This window comes from Natator depressus, chromosome 10, assembly GCF_965152275.1.
Source record: "Natator depressus isolate rNatDep1 chromosome 10, rNatDep2.hap1, whole genome shotgun sequence".
NCBI lineage: Eukaryota > Metazoa > Chordata > Testudines > Cheloniidae > Natator > Natator depressus.
In genome coordinates this window covers 9,263,298-9,290,980 of record NC_134243.1, presented here as the reverse complement: position 1 = coordinate 9,290,980, position 27,683 = coordinate 9,263,298, and the positions used below count along the sequence as shown (strand labels likewise).

The 27,683-nt window shown below is 49.0% G+C and overlaps 1 protein-coding gene across 1 annotated transcript; it reads left to right on the top strand.

The window, feature by feature from the left end:
- The first annotated feature begins 585 nt into the window (after nt 1-585).
- Nucleotides 586-27,683, top strand: FSCN1 (fascin actin-bundling protein 1). Its single transcript, XM_074965150.1, has 5 exons — nt 586-1,582; nt 20,404-20,560; nt 22,609-22,730; nt 23,154-23,321; nt 24,793-27,683. The coding sequence occupies exons 1-5, from the start codon at nt 760-762 to the stop codon at nt 24,993-24,995; spliced, it is 1,473 nt and encodes a 490-aa protein (XP_074821251.1). The 5' UTR covers nt 586-759; the 3' UTR covers nt 24,996-27,683.

Here is a 27,683-nt window from a genome sequence, read left to right as displayed (position 1 = left end):
CCCCACCCCCAAGGGAAACGCAAGAGAAGACCCATACATCGAAGAAATGAACAAGTGCTTGGGTTTGATTACAGTTTCAAGGCAATACTAGAAATATTAGAAGACTCCCGAAGAGACCTGAAGCTCTGTTAAATCCATGGCTTATTTTCCTTGGCTGCCTATTTCCAGCCAATAGATCTGCTTTGCCTTCCGCTTGGCTATTTTTACTATTTTATACCCATTTGCATCAAGCCACTAATCCTCGCTCCGCAATTAAAAAAAACCCAACCCAGGCACATAGCAGATTTGGGATGTTTGTCAATTAAAGAGCTTGTTTGGAGGAAAACGCCTGGGGGGAAGGGAGGTTAGTTTCCCGGGGGGGGTTCGTTCCCTCCAGTGCGTTTATTTAGGGTGCTGAAACGAACATACCTCCCCCCTCTTTTTAGTGGCTGCAGAAGCCTCGCTCCCCCACCCCTCTCCCCAGAGTCTCAATTGGAGGCGTGGCTGCAAGCACAGCCCTGACATCCTCCCCTCTATATAGGCTGCAGCTGGGAGCGCTCCCTGTGAATCGGGCTTTGTGCGGCGGCAGAGGGGGGCCGGGGGGGACGCGCGGTCCAGGCGAACAAAGGCCGGGGGGAGGCAGGAAGCGGGAGGCGTGGAGAAAACCCAGGCCAGCAGCCGCCGCCGCCACCACCCCCTGTTGTCGCGCGTTCGCTCTCTCTCGCTGCAGCCCAGCCGGCTCCTGCGGCTCCGCTTGCCCCCCCGCGTCGCTGCGCCAGCATGACCGCCAACGGGACCTCGGCGCCGCTCCAGATCCAGTTCGGGCTCATCAACTGCGGCAACAAGTACCTGACGGCCGAGGCCTTCGGCTTCAAGGTGAACGCCTCGGCGCCCAGCATGAAGAAGAAGCAGATCTGGACGCTGGAGCAGGACGGCGACGACTCCAACGTGGTCTTCCTGAAGAGCCACCTGGGCCGCTACCTGGCGGCCGACAAGGACGGCAACGTGAGCTGCGATCGGGAGCAGCCGGCTGCCGACTGCCGCTTTGTCATCCTGGCCCACGACGACGGGCGCTGGTCGCTGCAGTCCGAGCCCCACAAGCGCTACTTCGGCGGCACCGAGGACCGCATCTCCTGCTTCGCCCAGGCCGTGTCGGCGGCCGAGAAGTGGAGCGTGCACATCGCCATGCACCCGCAGGTGAACATCTACAGCCTCACCAGGAAGCGCTACGCCCACCTGAGCGCCAAGCAGGAGGAGATGGCGGTGGACCGCGACGTGCCCTGGGGGGTGGACTCCCTCATCACCCTGGTCTTCCAGGACCAGCGCTACAGCGTCCAGACCTGCGACCACCGCTTCCTCCGCCACGACGGCCGGCTGGTGGAGAAGCCCGAGAAGGGCACCGGCTACACGCTGGAGTTCAGGTCCGGCAAGGTGGCCTTCCGGGACGGCGAGGGACGCTACCTGGCCCCCTCCGGGCCCAGCGGCACCCTCAAGGCCGGCAAGAGCACCAAGGTGGGCAAGGACGAGCTCTTCGTGCTGGAGCAGAGCTGCCCCCAGGTGGTCCTGAGAGCCGGCAACGAGAGGAACGTGTCCACCAGGCAAGGTAAGGACCCCCCCGCTGCCCTCCCTGCCAGCAGCAGCCTCGGGCGAGCTCCCAGGCCTTTGTACGGGGGGTGGGGGGACACCTCGCTTGCGATGGGCATGTGCCCATCGGGGCTGCCCCACCCCCTGGCTCGGAAAGCGGTTCCCATCGCGTACAGGGTTGGCCTTATTGGGATCCGTGGCTCTCCGCCTCCCCGGGATCCACCTTGTTCCAGCGCCTTGCGTGCGCCTCGGGGCTGGCTGCAGGGGCTGGTCCCGGTGCGTCCTCGCTGCCTTCATCGTGCGCCGGGAGCCGCCGGCCCGACCAGCTGCGGCAAGGGCTCTCAGCCCTCCACGGCAGCAGCTACTTTCAACCCCCGGCAGAACGGCCCCTCGCCAAATCTCCCGCCCCCCCCCCTTTCCAGAGAAGCGGCTGTGATTAACATGACCTAGTGGGCTGCTTCAGACCTCGCCTCCCCCACTTACTCCTGGAGCTCTGCAGAACTGCCCGGCAGCCCCCCCCCCAGGGCTGTGTGCAGGGGGAAGCCATGCTGGGCAGCCCCAGACCTAGAGTTCGGGGGCTAGCTACCCCCCTGGACGCGTGTGCCTGCTGGCCTCCTAGTTCCGCTTGGCTGCTGACGCCGGGCTACGGCAATGGCCCTTCAGTGCGTGTTGGCTTGTGCAGACAGTCTTCTCCCTTGCCTGCTCGCTGCAGGGCAGAATTTGGCAGGGTTATGTAAGGGCTTTAACTGAAACTCGGTGTCTAGCGGCTGATTTTGGTTGTGCAGCGAAAACATGACCTACATTCAGCTCACACAAAGGGAGCATTGCCTTAGCAGGCCCGGCCAAAGCAGCAGCAGGCAGAGGTCCCCCCCCTTTGGAAGCCAGGTTTTTCTTTAATGGAGTGCAGAGGTGATCAGCTTTGTGTATGAAGGGTAAAGAACCCTGTGCGGTATTTTTGACCGTAGCGCTCCATGTGTGCTCGCTGTTAACGGAGTTTAGAGAGAGTGCACAAAGCGGTGCGGTTAAGCATTTAATGCAGGTCCCATCTTGCACCTTCTGCACCCACAAGCTTAACCACCAGTTGCTTAAGGCTGGTAACAACATGGAGGGGGAGCTGTAGAATGGTCCCCCTCCTGCAGGGTGAGAGGGTATTGATCAAAGCTATCTTAGATACTTCAGTTGTGTGTGAGAGCCAGTACATTACCAACTGCCTGGCTTTGCGGTACAGGTCAGATAAACATGGTAACAGCTTGGCTTTCCATATGTGTGTGAAGGCTGAGGAATGAATTCGGTCTAAGCCCTTCTGTGAACAATCACCAAAATGGATGTGCAACCACAAGGATTCCTACCTCCCCTCACTTTAAGTGTCTGTAATGGTTGGATGACTGCCTGCTCTGTCTTTACTCTGCAGACTGCTACAGGGAATTCACTGACTTAACCATATCCAACCCAACTCCAAAAAATATCAACTGTTCCTTTGGCTGATATTTGTCCAGTCAAAGGGGGATGGGGAGGCTGGTAGGAGAACAAGGGCGGGCTTGTGGTTCAGAAAGAATGGCTATTGCTGAGCTCATTGGGGGGAGGGGGAGCTGCTGCTCCAGTCTTTTGTCACGCTGGAGTATTTGGGATTGGAAAAGCAGATGTCAGGAGGGGTGGTATCGGTGGGGGTGGGGAGGCATTCAGCAGTGGTCAGATAGGCGCATTTTACAGCAGGCTGCAGAGGGAATGCCTCGCTACAAGCCAAGGAAGTGGAGGAAGGCTCTTGCAGCACTGGTGGAAATAACACTGCTCATTTTCAGGGTGTGGTATGTGGCTATGAGTGGAGAAGCCCAAACAATGTGGCTGGGCTGCCTGAAGGTCTTGAGGAGTCTTCCCAGAGCAGGGAAATCTCTGTTCACTTTGGAAGGAGTGAAAGGGGCTGTGGGCTCCATCACCTATGGCGGAAATGGGTTAAATGACCCAGACTAGTGAGTCTATGGGGCATTCTGCTTCCTTGTTGAATCTCTCTTCTGGGCCTGATCCTTAATTTGAAGAGGGCGGGGGGTAGGAAGAACCAGGCGCAAGAGGACCAAACATTGGCTATATCCCTGTTAATTTGGGTTCCTTGTTCCCCTGACTTTTCCCATAAGTTTTCTGGCACATGTTAAAAGCCCAAAGTGCAAACCTTTGGGGTGGGGGAGAAAGGGATTTGGTTCATGGGTCCAGATGGATCCCAGTTTGGATTCTTGCATTAGCTTCATTCAGTCTCCCCCTTAAAGGGGAAAGACATCTCATACCTCTCAAGACTGTCATGGGTAGCAGTGGAATGATTAGCTGCAATATGATCTCTCCTTTAAGTATGTTTCAGGCAGGGAACCAGTTTCCGCTTGGTTAATCCTAGCCAGCAGCAGCAATGAACAGTTGTGGAGCTCAGCTGGGGCACAACTTGCTTGTTCTTTCAGTCCCTTGCTGGTTTCTCCCTCTGTTCCAAGGTTAATTAGAAACAAAGCTAAAAACACATGTCCAGGGGAGGCTTTCCTAGACGGCCCTTTCCCCTACTAGACTGATAAGCTTGTCCTTATTGTCTGATACTGCAGAGGAGAGGATGCTCTGGAGACTGACGCTCTGAGTGACCTGGCTAAAAGACTAAGGGGGTCTCATCCTAAATGAACACTTGATACTGGCCCTGAAAGATCTGTATTTTGAACCGACTCATTGGGGGTCATGCTCTCCTTCCCCTCACCCCTTGCACTGGGGGGGGCAGCAGTACCTTGGTGTGACTTGTCTCCTGCCACCGTTGGTGAGGTTGCAAAGAACATAGGGAGAAAACCCTTTGGTTTGCTACCTATGTTCTTTGCAACCTCAACTAGTTTTCCCCCTCTCCCTCCAAAATACTGAGTTTGGTGTGAGCACAGGCCTAGCTAGCATCTGCCCCTTGTTAGTGCTACCTCTCCACTAATTGGGCTCTGCCTGGCCTAACTAGAAGTCAGACACATAGTGGATAGACTTAAAGGGCCTCTGAGAAAGGATCCTTGTGTCTGGGTATCTGGAGGGAAGGAAAGACTCTCCCACAGGAAGCCCAGAGGAGCTCCTGGGTTCAGATAGCTTTTACAGCTAGAGCTATAATAGCTACTGCCTAGGCTTGTCGGTTTTCCTGAAGTTGGAGCATATGCAGCCCCAGGGATAGTTGAAATCAGTGAACACAGGCCCAACAAGTGCTGAGTTAGCAGAGATCACTTGGCTTTTGTTGCCACTGTACTCAGGTAGAGAACACTTGGAAATGGGAAAAGCTCTTCACAACACACACCCCTTCCCCCCACACCACCACACTGTCAGTCCCTCCTGGAATTAAGCCCTGAACATCAGGGATTCATTCCTCACTAACCTAAGGAAAAGTCTGCCAGGGGTGGGGATTCGTGACAGGAAGTGGGGGATGGTGGGAGTTCAGCCTAATGACTGGAGGCAGCTCTGATTCACCACTTCTTTGGGTGCTTCAGATCCTTCCTGGAGATGAATTTAAAGCTCCCTCAGGGCTTGCCTGAAGAGCCACAGAACTAATCGCCTCTTCCCAGTCAGGATTTAGGAATGTACCCTAGACTCTGAAGCTGTCCTGGCTGGATCAGCCGGAAACCTAAATCAAACAGGTCTATCAGGCAGGCAGCATGGAAAAGAAGTGACTGTATAATTCTTTTGAGGATCTAGATTTTTCTGCTTCCTTTTCTGATTTACAAAGCCTCCAGAGAGATTATGCCCAGGTAACTGCTTGCAGGCTATTTTAGAAACCCAGTCTGCCTGGGGAGCAGGTGAGATCACAGACAAAGGTGTAATCAACTAGCCTACTTGGAAAGAAATGCCCAGTTACCTGGGAAGCCTGCCAAGGGCACAGAAGGAGCTGGTTTATCTAGGAGACAGACTGCCCTTTCTGGGGAATAGGAGAGTGGGGTTATGTTAACAGGGTGCTCACATATGCAAATATCAAGGTCAGCCTGTAATCTCAGGTTAGAAATAAGATGTGGTTTGGAAGATAAACAAAAACAAACCACCTCTTTCTGGGATTGGGGATGTTGGGTCTGCTGTAACAAAGCCTCCTGTGTGGGAGTTAGGTTCCCTGGGGTGAGAGCACTCCCCACAGCTGCTGAGCTTTTACCAGATGTTCTTTTCTTCTGTTGGTGGGAGGCTCCTTCAGACAGGACTCCCCTTCCCTGTTTAATTATTGGACATGGGAGTGATGGAGCTCTTACCTTAGTGGGTGGGTGGGTGATCGCCCTCTCCTAGGGTGACCAGATTCCTTGATATTAGGGTCTTATATATGCAACAATTTCCCCTCCTTCCCCCCCCCCCCCAAAAAAAAGCAGGTGTGAAAAATCAGCCACTTTTTGTAATCTGGTCACCCTATCCCCTCCATATGTTGTCAGAGCAAGGTACTTTCTACCATGGCTTGACTTGATGGAACATCAAGTGAATTTACAGGCCATGTGCCGGAAGCATGGGGGACTGGGGGGGAGGTTAGGAAGGAACTGAGCAAAGTGATCAAAGCTAGCCTGCATAAGCAATCCATGTAAGTGATATCCATAGCTCTGCTGCTTGTGGGGAAGGGGAATTCTGGAGAGGTTTCTGACTCCTGGCCTTCACAGTACACTGGGGACAGGTGATTGCAGAGAGAGGTGTGGGTTAGTGCCTGATCTCTAGTAGCTAAATGCCAGTTGTAAATGGGGCTCCTATTGTCCTTCCTTCCTTAGTCTTCACCTACTTCTGGGAGTCACCTGGCTAGAGAGCCAGGTGCAGTGCTGTCTTAATACTTGGAATAGGGGGGTGACTCTTGATATGTTCCCAGCTCTGCCCTGACAGAGGTTAAATGACCTGCTAAGCTGTTAATATGGGGATCCAAACCTACCTAATGGGGGGCTAGGAAGGGGTTGGAAATCAATGCAGTAGTAGAACTCCTTATGGCTGCTGCATCCAGGACTCTAACCAGAGCACAGTTCTAGGAGAAGTGCCTCTTCGAGGGCTGCATTAGCCACTGCTCTGCAGACCTCATTTCTTCAAAGCCTGCGTAGGCTTCAGTCTATTTACCAGTGGTTGTGTCCAGACTTGGCCCCAACAAACTCTCTTCTCCTTAACTAGGAGTTGCCATTCAAGTGTAAGACTTGAGGTGCGATACCCAGAGAAGCTTTATTGTAAACTAGTCTGGGGCAGGGCTGCAGGTATGGTGGGGGGGGGATGGTCTCCTGGCAAGAACGACTAAGCAACCAGATTCCATGCATCCAAGCTAAGCAATGGGGGGTACAGGCCAGTCCTCTGAACTGAGCTTCTGTACCTACTGCCAGAAAGTGAGGAGTGTAGCCTCAAGAGTTGGGGAATGAAGTTCAGATGAAAGGAAGTTGAAACCAACTTAAAATGCCTTCAAACCCACAAGTGCCCTGGATCTTGGCCCAGGTGAGACTGGTTCTATTTCTAGGCTCCTGAGTTCATGACTTGCCAAATTCCCTCCATCAGCATTGGCAGCTCTTTCCTGTAAGCTTCTAGTTTTGCTGGCAGACCCACAGCAATGACTGCTTAAAGCAGTTGGGCATGGGTGGGAAATAAGTGGTGTATCTGGGTTAAATTAATACTGGAGCACATAGTCCTACCCTAGCATGCAGGTCCCTTCAGGTAGCAAGACACAAGGTCTGTCATGCTGACCTCCACATGGATGCTGTTGCTGGGTAAAATGCCACAACACTGGAGCTCTCTAGAATCTTCAGCATAGCATGTTGTTCAAGGAGGAGTCCTTTGGCCACAAATGAGGCCCTTCTACTTGAGTGTTGGGTGGCAGGTTTGGATGCATCTTTCAGCTGTAACCGTGCCTTGCTAGAGTGCTGGATTTCTTTTGAGTTGGCCTCTAATTGTCTATCTCCAAACCGTTTCGGTTATGTGACTGACTTGCTGGCTACCTCCTTAAGGTCATCCCTTCATTGCTGCAGCATAGGAATCAAGAAACCTAGGTTCAATCTGCTGCTTTGTCACTAAGGTGGATTTTCATTGCACAGAAAACAAAGCCCATGGCAGAGCGTCTCAGAGCCTGCGTCAACTGACTGGGTTTGTGCTATGGGGATAAAAATAGCAGTGTAGACATTTGGGCCCAGGCTTGGAGGCCTAACCCTTTTGTTGGGCTTCAGAGCCTGGGCTCCAGCCTGAATGGGAACGTCTACACTGCTATTTTTAATCCCTAGTGTAAGTCTGAGTCAATTGACCTGGGCTTTTAGACGTGTGTGGTTTCAGTGTAGACACATCCTAACCTGAGTCAATTGAATAACCCTTTTCTCTGATAGAGAGGTTAAGCCTCACTGATGCCTTCTGAAGCTTACTTTGGGTTCATAAGTGCCCTGAAATTTTCATATGGAAAGCACTGCATAAATGCCATGTATGTTGTCTAGCCACTGTTGTCTAGCAAGTGTGTTCATGCTGGAAGTGGTTTTTTGGTGGTCTCAAGGTTAGACTAGCCTAGTTGTTCGTGTTCTATTTGCAGACCAGGAAATTGGAACTATGCATATATTATCTGCATTGGTAGCATGGATGTACATCTGGCTTAATGTCAGCCCCCATGTGCCAATACTCAAGGGGCTTGACCCTTTGAGTAGTGAATTTGAATGGAATGTGTTGCCGACCCTACTAGAAGGACCCACGTCATGCTGCTGGATCTGCTGCTGCTCCTGCAGTGCACGTGTGACCCAAAATTCCACCTCAAGACTTTTCAGGCCATTTATGAAATAGTTTTAATTTTAGCCAGATTTGGCCCCAGGATGGTCACATGAAGCCTAGGTCAGGAGGCCTCAGACCTGCAGAGCCCTGTAACATTATTCAGGTGGCTTATTCTCCAGTTGGAACTGAAGAACCTGCAAATCTGAAAAGCAGCTTGCAACCATATGGCCCCACAAAGAAAGACATGCTGCTTTCTCCGATGGGGTTAACATGCTGAAGAGGCTTGGTCTATGAATAACCCTTCAGGGAGGGTTGATGGCCTTGTGGTTAAGACATTGGACTGGGATTTGGGAGATGTGACTGCAGTTCCTGACTCTGCTATACAGTGTTCCTGAGATCTTAAAGTCACTTAATCTCTCTGCCTCAGTCCCTCACTAGTAACACTGAGAATATGCCCTCTCTCTTGCCTACCTTGTGTTTAGACAACCCTTTACTTTACTTGTAAGGGCAGCCGAAACACAGTGGTTTAGGTTAAAAAAAAAAAAAAAAAAAAAAACCCCTGTGTAGATACCCTCATTTTAGTTATGACTTATTTGAATTTAAACCCATTCCTAATCTAATTAACCAAGCCTGGTTTATAAATCAGTAACATCTTTTTGCACTGGCTTAAAATAACCCCATTAGTTTAAATCCTTACAACTCTGTGTAGGCAAGCCTCAAGCTCTTCTGGAACATGGTGCCTAGTACAGAGGCCTCCATCTTAGATGGGCTTAGAGGTCTATTGTGCTATAGATAACAAGCGTTTGCAGATTCTGTAGTGGGTTAATGTCACTTGAATTGTTACTTACACCATAGAGCTCTAACTTCAGTACATACATAAGAATTTTGAAGTAAAAGATGCAGCTTAGCATTTGCATCTATAGCTTTAAGTCTCCAAGCCCTGGGCAGCAACTAATTCTGCCTGCTGTGTACCAATTCCCAGAATACTTAAGCTTCTGCCTATGTTGCTGGAGTCTGAGCCATGGGAGCTAACGGAAAAGGCAGGTGTGCACTTGTAATTCCGTCCCTTTGTTCTGCGTGAGGTCTCCTTGCACACTTTGCAGCTTTCCACTTGTTGCCATCCTGTAATAACTTGCACTAATACAAGCTACAGAAATTCAGAGGTTGCTTCAGCCTATATATAGGGGACTGTCTGAATGCTGCTTAGCTTGTGCACCTCACTATAAGGTTCTACATCTAGAAACTACTTCCAGAGCAGTGAAATGGGTCCCCTCAGTGGCTCTCTCAGAGGTAATCTACCTCATTTCTGTCTAGAAATGGCCTTGTTTAGGGTCCTGAATCTTTCCAGCAGCTACAGAATGTATCCATCGCTTACCACCCCGTGTGTAGTAGGCTCAGGGCAGAGGGAAGGGTGGTGCTGCTAGAATACTTCACCACTGAGTAATGATGTTGGAAGACCTGCTTGACTCTGTGAATGTACAAGCGTATTTCATTCAGAGTCTGCGCCTCCCTGGGGTACCGAGAGGTTAATCTCTCAGCCTGTTGTGCTGGCAGCAGTGGGAAAGCTTGGCAGCTAGGGAATTAGGAATCCTTCTCCTGATCCAACTCTGGCTTTTCTTCCTGTCCGTTTCCACAGCTGTCTTCCCTTGGGGGAGCTTAAGCAAAGAGGGGTTGGGGCTGAGAGAATTCTTTTGTTATGTAATGTTCCTGATGCGGGGAACAATTGGGGATGTACATACGGCTCATTGTTAATGGCGCTAACTCCTAAGAATGCTTGTACCAAGATGCCTTGGTGGTGACGTCCACTCCTGGTAGAAATGCTGTAATTTAGATACGCTCCCTAATGGCACGAATTCTCCTCATCTAAAACTGTATTTTAATAGCACAACAAAATAAAGACCACTCTTCTCCCTCAAGCTCCAAAATGTCTCAAAACAATGTTGTTAATCCCCCTGCACCAAGGTAAGACTGGGAGCTCTCACCAGAGCTGCAAAGACTAATTCCTCCTATCACCTGGTTTCCAAAGATGCTGGCAATCCCCTTGCCCTCTTTAATACCCCAAGTTCTCCTGCCCTCCCCAACTTTTCTTTGCCAAATGTGAGGAGGAGTCTTCTCCATCTAAAGACTGCCCTAGGAAGTGACTTTCCGAGACCTCTCGTTCCTGTTTCCTTGCCACTGCTCCTCCTATTGCTTTGGACAACTTCCTCCCCCAGATTCTTAACTATGAAACCTGCCAGAGTCCAACTTAATTTAAAAAAAAAAAAAAAACACCAGAGATGCATAACTTTCCCTTGCCTCCACTCTCCTCATTCCATATCCTGGGTGGATTTTTCTCCAGGTTTGTCTGACCTTATTCAATAGTCAATTACATAGTTTCTGTTGATAAGGGCTTCTCCTTTACACCTAGTGCAGCCTCTACCACAGGACTACTGCATCCATCTGGCCAAAAGCAAGAGCTTCTCCAACCAATCAGACTTTCTCCTGAAGTGGCTTTCTATCCACTTTGAAGTTCCCTGAAGATTAGTTCTTGGTCCTTTCCCTATTCATTTCCCTCTTGTGCCTCTAACTTTAATTAGCAGCTCTGTAAAGGTCAGGAGGAGTCATGCTGATTTCAGACTGGAAATCTACAAAGAGCAGTAATTAAAGTTTGACGGTAATGGTATTTGCAGAGCGCTCTGGGATAACAACTGACAACTCTTTCAATATAATATTGCTTCTGGCTTTAGAATCAGGCAGAGTGCCAAATTCAAGGTGTGAGCAGCATACCCACCTCTCAGCTTGGATGTCTGCCTTTTAATCTTATCGAGCATAGACCCTCTCGGGGGGGAAGGGTGAGAGGCGACTAGGCAACACAACCTAGTAGTTGGGGTTCTGATCTTTCACACATCACCCCTAAACACACCTAGGTCAGAAAGCAACAATTGCCTTGCACTCTTGTTCACTGTCTTCCCCCCACAATGCTTAATGAGTGCATAAAGCTCTTACGCAGAAAGCAACGTAAGACTTGCTGATCGGTGTGAAAAGTCAAAAGCAACAGGTGAGACACCAAGTGGTGTATGGCGCAGGGGGGGCTGGAGTACTTATAAGCTGTCTGCGTACCTTATCCAGAGCAATGGACAGGGATATAGGAATTACCAGAATGGGAGCCCTAAGGCTTCTAATGTTACTATAATTGCCTGCAGCGCAGCCTGGGATGACGGTAAAAGCCTCTGACTAGTAACACTGACTCAGCCGCATGTCCCTGGAATCACTCGCTGGGGGGGAGAAGCTGCTGTGGGTGAGACCTTGGCTTTTCCTTACACTCCAGATCCTCTGGAAGGTGGGGATGAACCGATCTAGCCTTGACCAGTGGAGGAGAAGGTCCAGCTGGCCAAAGTGAACAATTTCATCCCTAGACGGGTTTCAGAATAGCAGCCAAGTGAGCTGTAGCTCAGGAAAGCTTATGCTCAAATTTGTTACTCTTGAAGGTGCCACAAGTAGTCCTGCTCTTTATCCCTAGAGTTAGCTAATCCTTGATGCAGGAAAGGAGGCTTTTTTTTCTTCTTCCCCCTCAGTCAGCTGCTAAGCTGTGGGTACAAAAGCCTGTTTGGTACTCAAGATATTTTACCATGCAACATTTCGCTAATTTTGCATGGCTGTGACCCTCCAAACCTCCTGTTCGGTCTCCGTTACAGCCCTCTGAAGCATTGTTCTGCTGGAGTGTAATTGCATTCCTTTCTGCTGAGTCTGTGTAACCCAACTCCAGCCTGGCATTTGGGGAGAGGGCTTCAGAGAACCTTCTCTCCTCCCACAGCCTGATCTATTCCCTGTGAGTAAGACCACCTATGGGCCTACAATCCAGTGTGTTACATCTGATACTTGGATTGTCTCAAGGGACTATCAAGTGGACAGCTGACCCTTGAATGGTAGTGGGGAAGAGGGTGGGTTCCAGGCAGCCAGTGCTTTGTCTAGCACTAAATTATTGTTCTCAGCCTGTGGTCTGCAGCTCCCAGTGATCCACAGACTAAGATTTCCAATGGGGTGTATCCCTCCATTTGAAATTTTTTAGAGGTCTGCAAATGAAAAAAGAAACGCACCATTGTCTGTCTAGATTTGCTTTATCACTCCCACTTCATCTCCTGCCCCCAGGTGGGAGACTAGACTTCTCCTGATACTGATTGTTTCTTGGCTAACTCTTGATACATTCCAAGTACCTCAGCAGGTGGTTCCTGCTGAGCCATAGCGTATGGGAAGCTGGTCTCTGTTCAGTACAATTTCATGGTAGCTATCTAGCTGTTGGCTCTGAAAATGGGATCAGTTGGCTCTTTTTCCTACATTCCAGTTCGTGATGCAGATGCAGTATCTGCTTAGATAGAAGGCAGGGATGGGGGGGAACAGTGGCTCATAATTTAAAACTAAAACCCTGTTGTGGAGAGCTGGGTGACTTCAAGTTCTCCAGCTGCATGGAGACCATGTTCTGCAAACCCCCTGTCAATGGGTGTAGTGCAGCTGGAGCAGGACAGGCCTATTTCTCTCTCAGGAAAGAAGAGATCTAAATAAGTGGCATCTGGAACCCCCCTCCAGACTTGAGTGAATAGAGTACTAGTCTTGGCCCTTTTGGGGGCAGAAGGGAGAAAGAGGCACCCCAGGAAGGTAGAATCTAGCTCCTGGCATGTCTTGCTTTTTGCCCTCTGCAACCCAGCACTGTCTTCCCCACACAGAGCAAAGCATCCCTCCAGATGATTTATTTCGGATTAAGGGAAGCCAAAACAGATCTTCCTGGGAGTACAGTAATGTACACTAACATTTCATATCCGAAACCAAGGCTACAATGGCAGTTCAAGGAGATGTATCTGCACCTAGAGATGCAGTGCACAGAACGCTGTCCCCTTCAGCTTCTTGCTAAAATAATGTGAGAGAGGCTTGTGGGCAGCCATATTCTGTCTGTTCTGCACTGGCAGCTCTTACCAGCTCCCCTTCTTTCTCTGCCCCAGCTGGCAAGAGCCTCCTTCAAAGCCTAGAACCCCAGCAGCAAGGTTGGAGCATGCAGAGTGACTCCAAGGGGACCTCCCTACTGGAGATGGAACTTCCAACGGGTGTAGATATCCCTGTGGTAGCTCTAAGCTGATAAGCTTTTAAAAGCTGCCTGACTCTCCTGGATCTCAGGTAGGATTGTACTTGCTCAGCCACTGCTGGTGGCACCAGTGCAATCCTCAGCAGGCTAGCTGGATCGAAGCTAATGGGAGCGCCTGCCTGAGCTGGGAATGACCCCTCCAGCTGCAGTGTAAATGTACCTAGCATTGGGGAGCAGAAGAGAATGAGGGGCTCTGCTGACCCCACAACTGTGCTCTGTCCCCGGGTACTCTCCTCCACTGCTCAGAGGCAGGCCTGTGCCTGTTTAGCAGCTGTAAATGGTCATGCTGGGTGCTTGCTAAATTCCAGATGGGAGGGTGGTGGAGAGAAGGTGCCCTTCTTGCATTTGGAAGGCTAGAGATGTCTTGGTAGTTGTCCACTGATGCTGACCTTGCTGCAGGTGCGAGAAGTAGGGCTTGAGTTAGATTTCCATATCTAGTTTAGGAGTTGGGACACTACTTCCTGCTGCCCTCCTTGTTCCCGCCGCTCACTAGCCATTCAAACTGAATTCAGCATGAGAGAGAGGAGCCTGGCACTTGTACTCCATGTCTGTTTGGAAATGCATGGGTGATACTCACTGTCTAGGTGGGGAAACTAGCTTACATCCGATGAAGTGAGCTGTAGCTCACAAACTTATGCTCAAATAAATTGGTTAGTCTCTAAGGTGCCACAAGTACTCCTTTTCTTTTAGCTTACATGATGGAAGCCACAGACTAGCCCTGTCAAGTTGAAGCAGGGAGGGGGAGAGAAGTGGGTTAGAGGCTCAAAGCATTGAGCCATGGCACACTCCTAACACTTCGATTATCCAGATCAATATCGCCTCTAACCACCTTCAGGAGACATCAGTGACCATCTTATTTATGGACCACTTAACATTTACAGATCACCACCAATTACCTGGCAAATTGGTGCGACTGGTGACTAACGCAGCTGCACTGAACAAGCTCAGCTTGCTGGGGTTTTTTGAGCTACTATTGTGGGGATGGTGAAGCCATTGCTCATGTGTTTTAATGACCTTTGCTCTCAGTGTAGCATTACTCCATGCTTCCACAAAACACCTTGTGAAGTATGCTGCCTGCTTCTAGAGGGGCAAAAGATGGCACCAAGGTCATGGAGCAAGTGAGTGACTGGGAATTTGGTTAATGGACCAGCATATCCCCTAAACACTGGTGCTTAGTGCTTGGAGCCCTTAATTTAGCTATGCATTGGATTGTGTATCTATAAGACTCTACAGATAGCTAGACAAACATGTTTGCATACATGCCTGGTCTTGCACTGCTGAATGAGTGTCATAAAACACTTCCACTTTTTGCGTTACTGGGTGAAGGGTGAATCACTCTGACCCTTCTGGCTTGCCAAATTTCAATCTGAGCAAACTTGGAATGCTTAGCTTTTCAGCATGGAAAGCACCGTCTTATCACCCCAGAACCAGCCTTGAGGTTTTGCAGTGTATAGGTGAAATCCACAGTTAATGGAACATGCATAACTTAACCCCAAAGAGCTTTGATTCAGCAGGTCTGAGAGGCTCTGCAAAATGTACCCAAACTGGAATACAAGGTGCTGCAGGTGACATTTAATCCAGTCTTGGGGTTTTACAAAAATTGCAGTTAACCCTCTCTGCAATTGTATAAAACCCTGCAGGGTTTTATAGTTCTGGTCCAGAAAACCAGTGACAAGGAATTCCTAAATCACCTTTGTCAATAGTCAAGTGGGTTTTTCTACTGGCAGTTCAGACAGTGAGTCTTCTAGAAGCTGAATAACTTGCAAACTATCAACAGATTCACTTCCTGTTCCACTCCCAACTACAGAATAGTCTACAGCAGTGGTTCTTAACCAGGGATCTGGGGCCTCCTGGAGGGGGGGTGTGTGCAAGCAGGTTTCAAGGGGTCCAGTCTGCCAAGCAGGGCCAGCATCAGACTACTGGGGCCCAGGGCAGAAAGTCAAAGCCCCACTGCATGGGGCTGAAGCCCAGGGCCTTGAGCCCTGGCACCCAGAGCTGAAGCTTGAGCAGTGTAGCTTCCCAGGGGCTCCTGTTGCACAGGGCCTCAGGCAATTGCCCCGCTTGCTACCCCTGGCTTTTATATGCAGAAAACCAGTTGTGGCACAGGTGGGCTGTGGAGTTTTTATAGCATGTTGGGTTGCAGCGTGGGGCTCAGAAAGGAAAGAACCCCTGGTCTACAGCATTCTACTTAGTGTGTTCCATAAGGAAAAGGAATAGGGGAGAGAATTCTTGCTGGCTTCCCCCCGCCCCATGATGGGGCAGTACTATATATACACCTGACCTCCTCCCCTTCCCCCAATTAAGCAAGGTTGACACCTTGTTTGGGAGCATGTGGTTCTAGTGTTGAACCTTGTTAGACTAGGAAGAACTGGTCAAATTTCAAGTGCTAGAACATAGGACTCTAGCTAGTGAGAGAGCAGGCTTCTCTGTGCAGTTTCCTCTGACTACTCCATCTGTGGGAAGGCTGCTCACTGCTGCCCTATGGCTGGCCTGATTGTGCTTGTCAGACAGAAGGAGTGGCCCGAAATCATTGCTGGAATAGGATCATCCCTGCCAGTAGAGCCAGCCAAAGAGTTTTGGTCAAAACATCTTTGAATGAAAAATTCCCCAGTAGTTGTATTCAGTCTTTCATGTAAACCATTTAAATTCCAAACCATTCTATTCATAACTGAACACTGGGTTTGGGAGAGGAAAACATCCCCTTCTAGAGGGGAGAGCAGGGGTGAAAGAAACTAAAACCCTAAATGTTTGTTTTTTATTAAATGGAACTGAGAAATTCCATGGAACTTAGCAGGAAACCAAAACTCCTTTTTCTGTGGCTCTCCCTGCCAGCTGCCACCTTAATGTCCTTCACCTCTGCCTGTTTACCCAAGATCCAAGAAATATCTATACTTCCTTCCCACTTTGTGGGGGGGGGGTATTTCAAGATGAGGGCAGCACCCCCAACCTGCAAGCTGTCAGAACTAAAAGAGAATTGGCCCTCGCATAGTCCTTTAAGACAAACTCTTCCTGTTACTCAGGTCTTGGTGCGGTCACATTTCATTCATTGGCTCTGTAAGGCCTTATTTTCTGCCCCGCCTTCCCTACAAAGGGGGGGACCAGCCAGAGCCAGCCTCTGACTCACTGCATTCCTCAGTGTATGGCCACTGTGTAAAGGCTTATTCAAATAGACTTCCAGATGTGAGTGAGCCTTAGCTGCTTCTACTACAGCTGAGCACAGAGGAGCAAACCCCAAATGGCAGGCATGGAAAATTGCAGGCAAAGGGGCAGTAGCAGCATAGTGGGTAGCAAGAGCTGTGCCCCTTCCAAAGTTAGACCTACAGCTGGGGATTGAAGGTCCTTACCCAAAACTCTTGTCCTGTCAGGACCCTACCCCTCTCCTCCCATAAGCTATCTGATCAAATGGGCTGACTGAGACCTCCTGGCTGTGCCTGCACAGAGAACTTGTGGGAAAATTCCCCCCCTCTTCCCTCCACACAGATCAGCCTATTGAGCTGCAGATCAGAGACTTCCCTAAAACCATCCTTGTAGACAGGGCCTTGGTGGCTCTAGCAGAAGACACTATCCCATAACCTGGTAGAGCTCTTCATTCTCTGTAGCTGACACACCTGAGATGTTCCCATCTGGCTCAAACCTGTCTCAGCTAATCATAGAATATCAGGGTTGGAAGGGACCTCAGGAGGTCATCTAGTCCAACCTCCTGCTCAAAGCAGGACCAATCCCCAATTTTTGCCCCAGATCCCAAATGGCCCCCTCAAAGATTGAACTTTCAACCCTGGGTTTAGCAGGCCAATGCTCAAACCACTGAGCTATCCCTCCCTCTGATCAGGTGACAAAACATGGATCACTGCATAGTCACTGCCGCCAGCACCATAAATAACTTGCATCAGTCCCAAACATGCCACACAGCTTCCTTTTGGAACCGTTGCGTTCCTACACACCAACACTGAATGCCTGGCGTGCTGTCTGCTTGGCTTGCATTGAGTTCTGCGGCACATGGGACTGGACGTGGCTATGTCAAAAGCATGGTGAATGAGCAAATTGTTCAGTTAAGGTCATATTGGAGGAGAGGCACAGGCAAAAGAGAAAATTCTCCTGGGGGGGCAGACTGGTTCAGATAGCAGGCTCACCAACAGGGCTGACCTGAGCAGAGGCAAAGGCCCTGATTTTGGCCCCTTTACAGTCACTTCAGCCAGGTTAAAGGCATTATAAATCAGCTGGATCTAACTCCCCAGGATTTCCCCAGCATTAGAGGCTTCTCTGGCAGCATATTGCTGCTGAAACCACTCTAAACCCTGGCAAAGGAGGTGTGGCTGGAGCACTGCTGTGCTCTGGCTATTCTGAACTGCAAAAAGTGCACCTCAAGGCTAAAGCCAGGGACTGGACTGGTTCTTGGTTGGCTCTAGAATCCAGGGACCTTCAAAGTTGTGGCACCCACAACTTGTTGAGCTGTGAAGAACAGAGCTTAGAAACAGGGCTAGAGGATGAGAGGTAAGCAGAATCTCTCCTCAGGGAAGAAGCCCAGCTCAGACTGCCCCCAAATGCACATCTTCACGTGTATCAAGCACCAGCAGTATTTTGCACTGACTAGTCACACTAGTTCAACTGAGAGAGACGTGCCTGGATGAAAAGATACTGACAAGAAGCCAATTGAGACATGGTAGATTATGGATAACCAAGCTAGGTAAACAAAAAGCTGAAAGCAAAGTGCTTTGCATATCATTCCAGTTAATCAATTTATAGACCAGACCTAGCTGGCCTCAGTATTAGCTATTAAATGCATGTGAAGGTTTAGAGAGGGATCTCTAACCCTTTGAAGCCATGCCTGACCCTTCCCTAGCTATCTCTTAACACTGCCCCTATCAACTTCTCACAAAGGGGGCACTCTTCACCCTAATGTCTGACTAGATAACAGTTGTCTAACTAGCCTGCCTCTGTCTAGGCCTGTTCCCTTCTATGGAAGTTCAGCTTTGGGCCTATCTAATCTCATGACTTTTGCAGTTTGTTTAAATTAAAGGGATGTGGTGGCCAATCTGACTCTGAAAATTCTATGCCAACTACCGTGAGTAACCCTCAAGATTGTAAGAGATGAAAGATTAGAGGGAAAACTAGTCAGTTAGCCTGTGCATTTGAAGGCACTTGATATAGGCAGTTTTGTTCTCTCCCTTCCAGCTCTGCAAGTCTTCAGTTCCAGCTTTGCTACCACTGTTATTAGTGAAGAGGTGACAGGCAGGCTTTATACTGGGGGAGGATCCTCAAACATCAGAGTGGAAAAAGCCCTTCACAAAATATTCTACCTTATCCCACTGAAGGATGCTGTGAACAGAATTTAATGGCAACTTCATTTTGGTGGTAGACCGTGGCCCTTTAAAACACACATCACAGAGCAATTATGTTGAATGCTCCCACTTTAATTCAGCTCCGGAATCCTTGTCAAGTTCAGCACTTCATTCTTGCTAATGGGTGAGCAACTTGTTCTCAATAACCAGCCATTTCCATATTCTTCCGGGGAAAATCCCTGTCCATCTAGGGCAGCCTGATTGTTCCCTCAATTGCTAGCATTCATTTCAGTGGAGTTACCCACACAGTTCTGATTCCAAAGCCCAGTGGAGAATGGCAGGCTCCAGGAATAGAAGCGAAAGCAGTAGGTTGCTAAGATCTCTGAAGTCTGACACTGGAATCTTACTCTGGGCTTTTCTTGGCTCCAAAGTGCTTGCTTGTGACTCACATCCCAGAAGTATTTTTAGGAAAAAGCTGCCAAGCTTGGTGAGTTTCCCTTTCCATGCAGGGATACTTGGCCCAAGCATGTATTGACTAAGCATATTTTCTTGAGGATAAATGCCTGTGGTCAGATGCAAGTGAGGCCTCTCAGTATCTCACCGGGCCAGACTGGCTCAGGGTGCCATGGCAGCTGTGTTTGGGTAGCAGTGTACAGGAGGATAAAGCAGTGCAGTTTTGCACAGGAGCAGCAGCAAGAGGACTAGCCTGAGTGCATGATAGGCCAGACAGTACAGTTAGAACTACAAGGCACTGCCAGCATGCACAAGCCAGGCAGAGCAGGGCAGTGTGTTGGGATGGGAGGGAGAGAAGCAGGCTCAAGAGTTGGATCTAGGGTGAAAGTGGCCCAGTGCAGATGTGCTATGATTCCAGTTTTAATACAGAGTGCCTTTCAACTGTGCAGGATGCTAGTCTAGGCCAGTTGACATCCTTGTTAATCTCTTCCAGCTGACCTGGAAGAGTAGAGAGGAGTTTAGATGGGACACAAACTAACTTCTGTCATTCTGGGATGGAGGGACCTGACCACAATATAACACCCTGAATTCTGTCCTCCTTTGTACAGCCAATAGGGTCCAAATTGTTTCAGCCATATTGCAGCCTCTGATTTCCAGTGCTGCAGCATGACTAGGAAACATGGAAGTGCTTTGACAATTAACACATGGAAGCCCCTGCCCTGGTTTTAAGCATGCCGTAAAGTCTACAGATGTGGTGGAAAGTCACGTAGCTGAAGCAAGTTTTACTAGTATGGATTGACTAGTTTAGCATCTCTACACATGAAAACATCTAGTAGCCAATTGTAACTTCCCCTCGTTATCGTTTTCATTTGATGGGCTGATCAGGAATAGGGCTGAGAGGAGCGCGCTCAGCTGTTTGCAGACTTAGCTGAAATGTTCTGTTCCAACTACTTGAGCATCCAGATTAAAATCTTAATGTCAGGAAAACTGTTCCATGGATGGTGTGTTTTTGTTTTTTTGCAGAAAGCCTATGCACGGGGTACTAGTGCAGCTAAGGGGGATTCGCTAAGAGTAAGCAAACTGTCACAGAATCTTTCTGCAAAACTTGCCCCACTTTCTTCCTTGCGGTTGATATTCTTGTGCTGCTGATTCAGTTAACTCATTGGGTCCCTAACAAACATGTTGAAAATTGGCTGCATTAGGGGCTGTTCTCTAATACTCCTTGCTCTGTCCAGTCTGAGCTGGACTGGGTTGGTGGGGGGAGGGGGGGAGCGGTCAGTCTCATGGGGAGGGGGCTTCTTGCCACAAGGTAAGTTTCCTGACTTTCTCCTATAGGGATGGACCTTTCAGCCAATCAGGATGAGGAGAGTGACCAAGAAACCTTCCAACTGGAGATTAACAAGGACACCAAGAAGTGTGCCTTCAGGACCTATACTGGGAAATACTGGACCCTCACCTCCAATGGTGGGATACAGTCCACTGCCTCAGCGAAGTAAGTCTCTAGAGTGTCTTCTGTCCAGTGCTTGTCATGGGCAGGGCATTCTGCTTGGTGGCTGTCTTTGGAGCCAAAGAATCCAGGGGTCTCATCTGCATGTAGAACAAAATTGTTCTACCCTTTGAATGCCATCTGTTCTAAGGTGGCCCTGCTACCCCAGCACTGGAGTAGAAATGCCTGAGTCCAGGGTCCAACTGAAAGCAACTGGTCCACCACCAAGGTTGTCCCTCACCACAGGGGGCTGAAACACTAATGTCTTCACTTCCAGCTACAAATGCACTTAGTGGATACGCAGGCAAGAGATGCTGCTCAGTGAAGGTGTGCAGCATTCCTCCTACGCATGGCCCTAGTAGGGTAGTGATGCCATGCCTGATAAGGCCCCAATCCTCTGCAAGCATTCATCCCCTTGGGCTAAATGGCCTCTTAGAGTGGAGGGGGGCAAATAGTAGCTGTTGAGTTGTTACACTACCTCACAAGGACAACTGGGTATCTGGAGTAGTCAACTTGCCAAACTTCACAGAAGGCTGTAATAAGGCCCTTTAGAGGCAAGTAGGAATAATCCTTTGCAGTTCCTATCTGAACCCTTAGATGTAAATTAGGCTGTGTGCCAGAAATGGGTCTAATACCTTCCTTGTGAAAATAAAGCCTTGATTAGAACCCACCCATCTACATAAGAGAACTATAATATTAGGTCCTTATAAGCTGTCCTATCTGCATGGGCCCTGCTCCAGTGACTTGAGTATTGCCCTGCAAGATCAGGCGCTCAATCTTTCCAAGCAGATACCCCAACACCAAGTTTCCCTTTTTGCCCCAAGACTCCATCAGCTTCTCCAGAGTACAGTAGAATGCAGCAAGCTTCATCCATATCTGAAGGTGCAGCAGAATCTTGTGCTTTCTGCTGTCTGTCTTGGTGTCCTTGGGACAGCAGGCCTGGCAAGGCAAAATAAGAGACCCTTTATGATCCTCCCTCGCCTAAACTGAGTGGTGGTACACCAAGTGAGACTTCTCACTATTTTATCCAGTCAAACCAGATTGGTTAAAACACTGCACAAAGCTGGGGGGACGCTGATCACTTAGGAATTACAGCAGCTGCCCTGAAAGCATACGGTTTAGAGTGCCTTCCTCCTCAATGGAATTCATACCTAAGAGCATCCTTGCTGTCTGTAACCAGTACCAGATGGATGTGGTTCCCCTGAGCTGTGGAACTTGTCACACCCAAAGCAAAGCCTAGCAAGAGGGTCAGTTTGACTCCAGGTGACTCTTCAGTCCCTCCACCCAAAACCTCTGGGCAAGTGAGCCTGAGTTTCTGTAACTGAACGCTCTCCAAACCCCCTCCTAGCGAGGAAATAGACTAACCTAGGCCTGAGGTTTGCCACTTCCAGTTTGTCCTTAGGCACTGCCTCAAAGAATCCCCTTGGATCTCATAATCTTTAACTGCATATGGGGATAGTCCTTGTGGAACTCAAAATGAAGGGATTCCCCAAGTCAGACCTGATAGAGAAACAAGACTCCAGATTCTCAAATCTAGACTGGAGTCCTAAAGTAGATCTCAGAAGGTGTCTGACTTCCCTCTCCACCACCCCAGAATGTCTTCCTTGGGCCCATCTCAGGTAAAACCTATATCACTTCTCTTTACACAGGGCAAAAGCCTTGACATGTCACGAAGGAGACCATGGAAGCAAACTCCTAGGGCTAAACTATCAGGTGAACGAAGGGGAACTTAGCCCAAAGATTACTGCCAAGAGTATAGTCTGCTCCACTAACTGCTGGCCATTCAGACCTAAATTGTAGCCTAAAATTGCACAGTAGATGGTGAATTTCTTTTAACCCTAAAACTCCTTAGAAAAGATGCTGGATAAGTCCACCAAACCCTCCTATGCAGGATCTCAAACATCAGCTGGCCTGCCTGGCTGCATAGGGCTTTGCAGAATGAGCTGTTCTCCATGGGCCCCAAGCTGCACTGCCCCTCTGTTGGAGGAGAATGGTCCCCAGTGCAGCTCTTCCCTTCCCAATGGCTTGTCTGCTGTTTGTCTTTGCTGTGGCAGGAACGCCAGCTGCTACTTCGACATCGAATGGTGCGACAAGCGCATCACCCTGAAGGCTGCGAATGGCAAGTATGTCACGGCCAAGAAGAATGGGCAGCTCGCAGCCACTGTTGAGGCAGCAGGTGAGGGGATGCCTTGGCCTCTGTAGCCTAGTGATTTCTGGGAAAGTAATGGTGGGGAAGAGCTTGGGATGACACTGGGAAAGCTAGAGACCTCTGACCTCACTGATTGGGCTACTGTTCTGCCACCCCCTGGCCTGTGTCACAGTGGAGGTGGCAAAGAGCAGAGTGGCTGTCTCCTCTCCCAGGTTCTGATCCACCAGACTGGAGGTGGTCAATGGGTTTGACTCTAATCACCTTGGCTGTTTTTTCACCCACCCCAAGTCAAATCTAGAACCTTGAGAGGATAGCTTGGGATGCCTTGCGGGGGGGGGGGGGGGGGAGAATCTCCATGGCACATCTCTTGTACTCTCCCCCAGGGAATCTGGATCTGTTCTAACTGCCCTTCTCTCCTCCATCTCTTCCCCTGACCTTTTGGCTGGGTAGGTGAGACAGAACACTTCCTGATGAAGCTGATTAACAGGCCAATCATTGTCCTTCGTGGGGAACACGGTTTCATTGGCTGCCGCAAGGTGACTGGGACCCTGGACTGCAATCGTTCCTCCTATGATGTCTTTCAACTGGAGTTCAATGATGGTGCATACAATATCAAAGGTCAGTCCTGCTGGTCTGCAGCCTTGGGGGTTCCACCTACCCACATCGTCCCCTGTGGCTGTATTTGAATAACCCAGCTGTTCATACAGCAACACATGATGCACGAAGGAGATCACTGGTCATTAGCAGTGCTACTACCCTAAGGGCTACACAACTTTAATCTCCTACACCACAGACCAATGCTGTATGGCACCCTTCCATAGAGTAGAATGACCAGGAGGCTCTTTGCATTGCTGGATGCCTCTCTTCCAGGGACTTAAAGGAGGTTTAGAGGTCTGATCTGGGCTGCCTTTAGAGCAGTGGTTCTCAGCCAGGGTACCCGGTACCCCTGGGGATACACAGAGGTCTTCCAGAGGGTACATCAACTCATCTAAATATTTGCCTAGTTTTAGAACAGGCTACATAAAATGCACTAGCAAAATCAATATAGACTAAAATTTCATAGAGACAATTACTTGTTTATATTGCTCTATATACACAATGGAAATACAATATCTATATCCCAGTCAATTTTATAATTGTATGGTAAAAATGAGTAACTTTTCAGCTGTGCCACTTTTTTTGTATTTTTGTCTTGTAAGCAAGTAGTTTTTTGAGATGTAACTTGGGGATACACAAGACAAATCAGGCTCCTGAAAGAGGTACAGTAGTTTGGAAAGGTTGAGTCACTGCTCTAGAGTGACCACTGGCTTACCACTTTTCTGGAGTGGCCTGAGTCTAGGAGACTCCTTTCTGATCTCTGCCTTGTTCAGGTTCTCCTTGTTAAGCCTCTGTGCCTAACCAATCTAATCCAAGGCAATTCTGGCATATCCATGAAACCTAAACCCCCTTGCTATTGTACTGTGAATCCTCAGCCTTGTTACAGAGAGCTGTCCCTCTGCATCTCTTCAGCCCTTGGTGTCCTGGAGACTGCCAACAAGCAGACATCTTGGACCATAATAAGTTGACATTTGTCACTGGCTGGGGGTGAGCCTGTCACTGCCATTGAACTTGGGCTGGAGTCACTAGGAGCAAGACTGAGTGTTGGGTTGCATAGGTGCTACTCCATCCCCCTGTGATTGCAGTGACCCGTGGGGTCTCATGACTCCCCATAGCTGTCAAGAACTCAGGTTCAGTTAAGAAGCACAAGAAACTTTGAAACAAGCAGGCTGGCCTTGAGTGGCCCTCTCTGGTCTTCCCATGGGCAAACTGAACAGCTCAGGCTGCAAAACTGGCTCTCCTTTCAAATGTCCTAAAAGTCCTTGGATGTTGAGCTGATCTCTCTCTAAAGAACACTCCAATACTGTGGATCACAACTCATGTGGATTGTAATGGCACCACCTCTCCTCCCATCTGTAATTTCACAACACTTCTTTTTGTAGTCTTCAGTTCAGCTTAGTAGCTTGGCAGTGTTCTCTAGCCTCTGGCGTCTATTCCAGATATCCTTCATTCAGGATGCTGCTTTTCTCCCCTCCCCCACCCCTATCTGCAGATTCCACTGGGAAATACTGGATGGTGGGAAATGAGTCCTCTGTCACCAGCAGCAGTGATACGCCCGTGGACTTCTTCTTCGAGTTCTGCGATTATAACAAAGTGGCTATCAAAACCAACGGCAAATACCTGAAGGGTGACCATGCTGGTGTCCTCAAGGCTTCCACCGATGCAATCGACCCCTCCACCCTCTGGGAATATTAAATGCACTTTAGCTTCCCCCTTGCCAAATTTTTTTTGTTTTGTTTTTTTTTTGGTTTCTTTTTTCTCTGTAAAAGGATTTTCAGACTGGCTTGCTGCTCCCTCCTGCCATAGAAGCCAATCCAATTTGTTGGAGGTTGGTCTTCTTTATCTCTTAACTGGATAGTGACCTAGGGAAAATGCAACCTGTCTATAGAGCTAGTGGGGTCTTTCCTTGGGTTCATGTTGGGCTTCAAAATGGTAGCTGCCATCCTCCACCCTGGCTCTGAGCATCACCTCTGTTGTCCTCTTTCCCCTAAAACTAAAGGGAATAAGATCACCTCTGCTCTCTTGTGCCATATTGGAGTGCTGGCACCATATCTCAATCTCTGCCAATGCCCATGCTGCTGTCAAGCAAGGGCCAGCTTGCACAAAGCTGGAGAATCTGAGTGCCAGCGTCCCACACTCCTGGTATTTGCTCAGACCAAGGGAGGTGAGATGGGTTTATGTTAATCTCTGTCTCTATGATTAAATGTGCTCTCCATAGTTCCCAGCATTGGAAGAAACTTTCTCCCCACTTGGTTTATGAAGGATAAATATTTTCAGTCTCTAGTGGGGGCAGAAGAGGTGATCTAGCAGATCATACCCAGCCCATCAAGGGGCTGGTTTCAGCCAGCAAAACAGAACTCGGCTGCAGGACTAGCAAGCTTAACTCTCAAAACTGGAAAGACATGCAGGGGGTTCATCTAGAAACTCTCCTAAGGCCAATCAGTCTAGAAGGCTTCAGACTCCCAGCCCCATCAATGGGATTCCCCTTGTGCCCCATGTGTGCTTCTAAGTGTCAGAGGAGCATCTTGGAGCCTGTCTCAGCAGGTTCTAGCACATCTCACTCAGATGTGCACCTGAGGGTAATGAAGCTGCCTTAGTGCTAATCCTAGACTTTTTTTGGAAGGGGACGGGCTCTTTGAATTGATACAGATACTGTAGCTGGACACTGAGTGAAATTGGTAGCAACCCTCTGGCTCACCTCTGTGTGCAACTGGGGAAGACTTCCTCTACAAAAACTTCTGCCAGCCAGGCTGGTAATTTGATTTCCCTGTGGCTGTTTAAAAGGGATAGTAGAATTTGAACAGGGTGGGCATACCTGCCTATTGGTTAGCAAGGGTTAGGTCTTACAAGGGTTCTGACCCGCCTCCTCTCTGTGCCTTCAGGAGGAGTCAATGAGTCTGGCACACAGCGGGACTGCCCCACCAGCTGCCTATCTCAGTGGGTTTTTACCCAACAACCAAGTCTCCTGGGCTACAGGAGCAGTGGGAGGAGAGGAGCAGTGTAAACTGGCTGATATTTCTCATTCCCTGGACAGTGGCTGGAAGCAAAAATTGCAGATCTCAGTTTAGAATAGAAAACTCATTTGCAACTTTTGCACAGTGGTATTTGTTCACTTCTTATCTCATACCCTACTGGAATCTTAAAATCCTCACCACAGAACAGTGTGGTGGCAAAGTGTAAAATGCCCATTTCTAGTGTATAGGTCTGATAAAGCTCTCTCCTCTCTGCCACCCCAGGGGGGAGGAGGACTAGTCAGTGTCTCTGATCCAAGTGCTAACTCTGCATTGATGGCATGAAAACTTAATAACATTACTGGAAGCAGAAAGGACCAAAACAGTATTTTTAATGTCTATTTATATATGCTCTCCATAGCGCTATTATCAGCTGTTGTCTGCATTAGAGTTCTAACAATGTGTGCATTTGTAATAGGTAATGCTAAACCTCTCTTTAGGGTATCAGAAGGCACTTTGCCCTTTGAGGCTTTTCCAAGGGTGGCGTTCTACTCCCTGTGACCACCTAAATAGCCTACCTTTTTGTACTTGGCCAACCAGATGTCCCAGTTTGAGCCTGTACCGATTTTTTTTTTTGGGGGGGGGTGGGGGAGAGAACAGGTGGATGTATTCCAGATATAAGGTGCTGCATCACAGCCATGGGTTGTGTTCCAGTGGCTGGCTCCCATGGGTCAGTCCACATCTCCATGCCTTGCTAAGCTATAAACCATGCATGGTGCTTGTGGCTTCACATCTGTGCCAAAACAAAGGGCCACTATTAGTGGCCGGCGGCAAGGTAGGCGGGAGGGGTTCATAAGCCTTAAAGCCACATTGCCATTATATGGGTCCTTCCTATAGGAGCTTGGTGCTAAACTCTCTATTCAGAGAGCAACTGGCACCCCTAATCTGAGTGGGGATGAGATGGGCTCCCTACCATCATCTCTGTTCCTGTTGTGATGTCAGGACTCTACCTCTGGGTTCATCTACCTTCTTTCAAATTCAGGGGTGATCTGTCAGTGTTTAAACCACAATCTGCTCTAGGGACAAAGATGCCTCTAAAGAAACAGGTGGCCTGCTGAAATCCTGAACGATCCTGTGACTTGGCACATAATGCTTGCTGGCTTTCGCATCCACCATGCTGGCTTTCGCATCCACCTTTTCTCCCCACTCCTAGCTGCAGTTTGAACCATGTAACTCCTGCTCTGGCTTCTTCCATGTGACAATAGGTCAAGAATTTTTCAGTCTCCTTTATCGGGTGTCGTGGCTTTGAAAACATCTCACTCTGAAATTTTGTTAACAGTTTTGGGTTTTTTTTATGTTTTGTAAGTGCCATTTGTATAACTTAAATAGCTTCAAGTGGAGAAAGTCCAATAAAAACCTGCATTTGGAAACA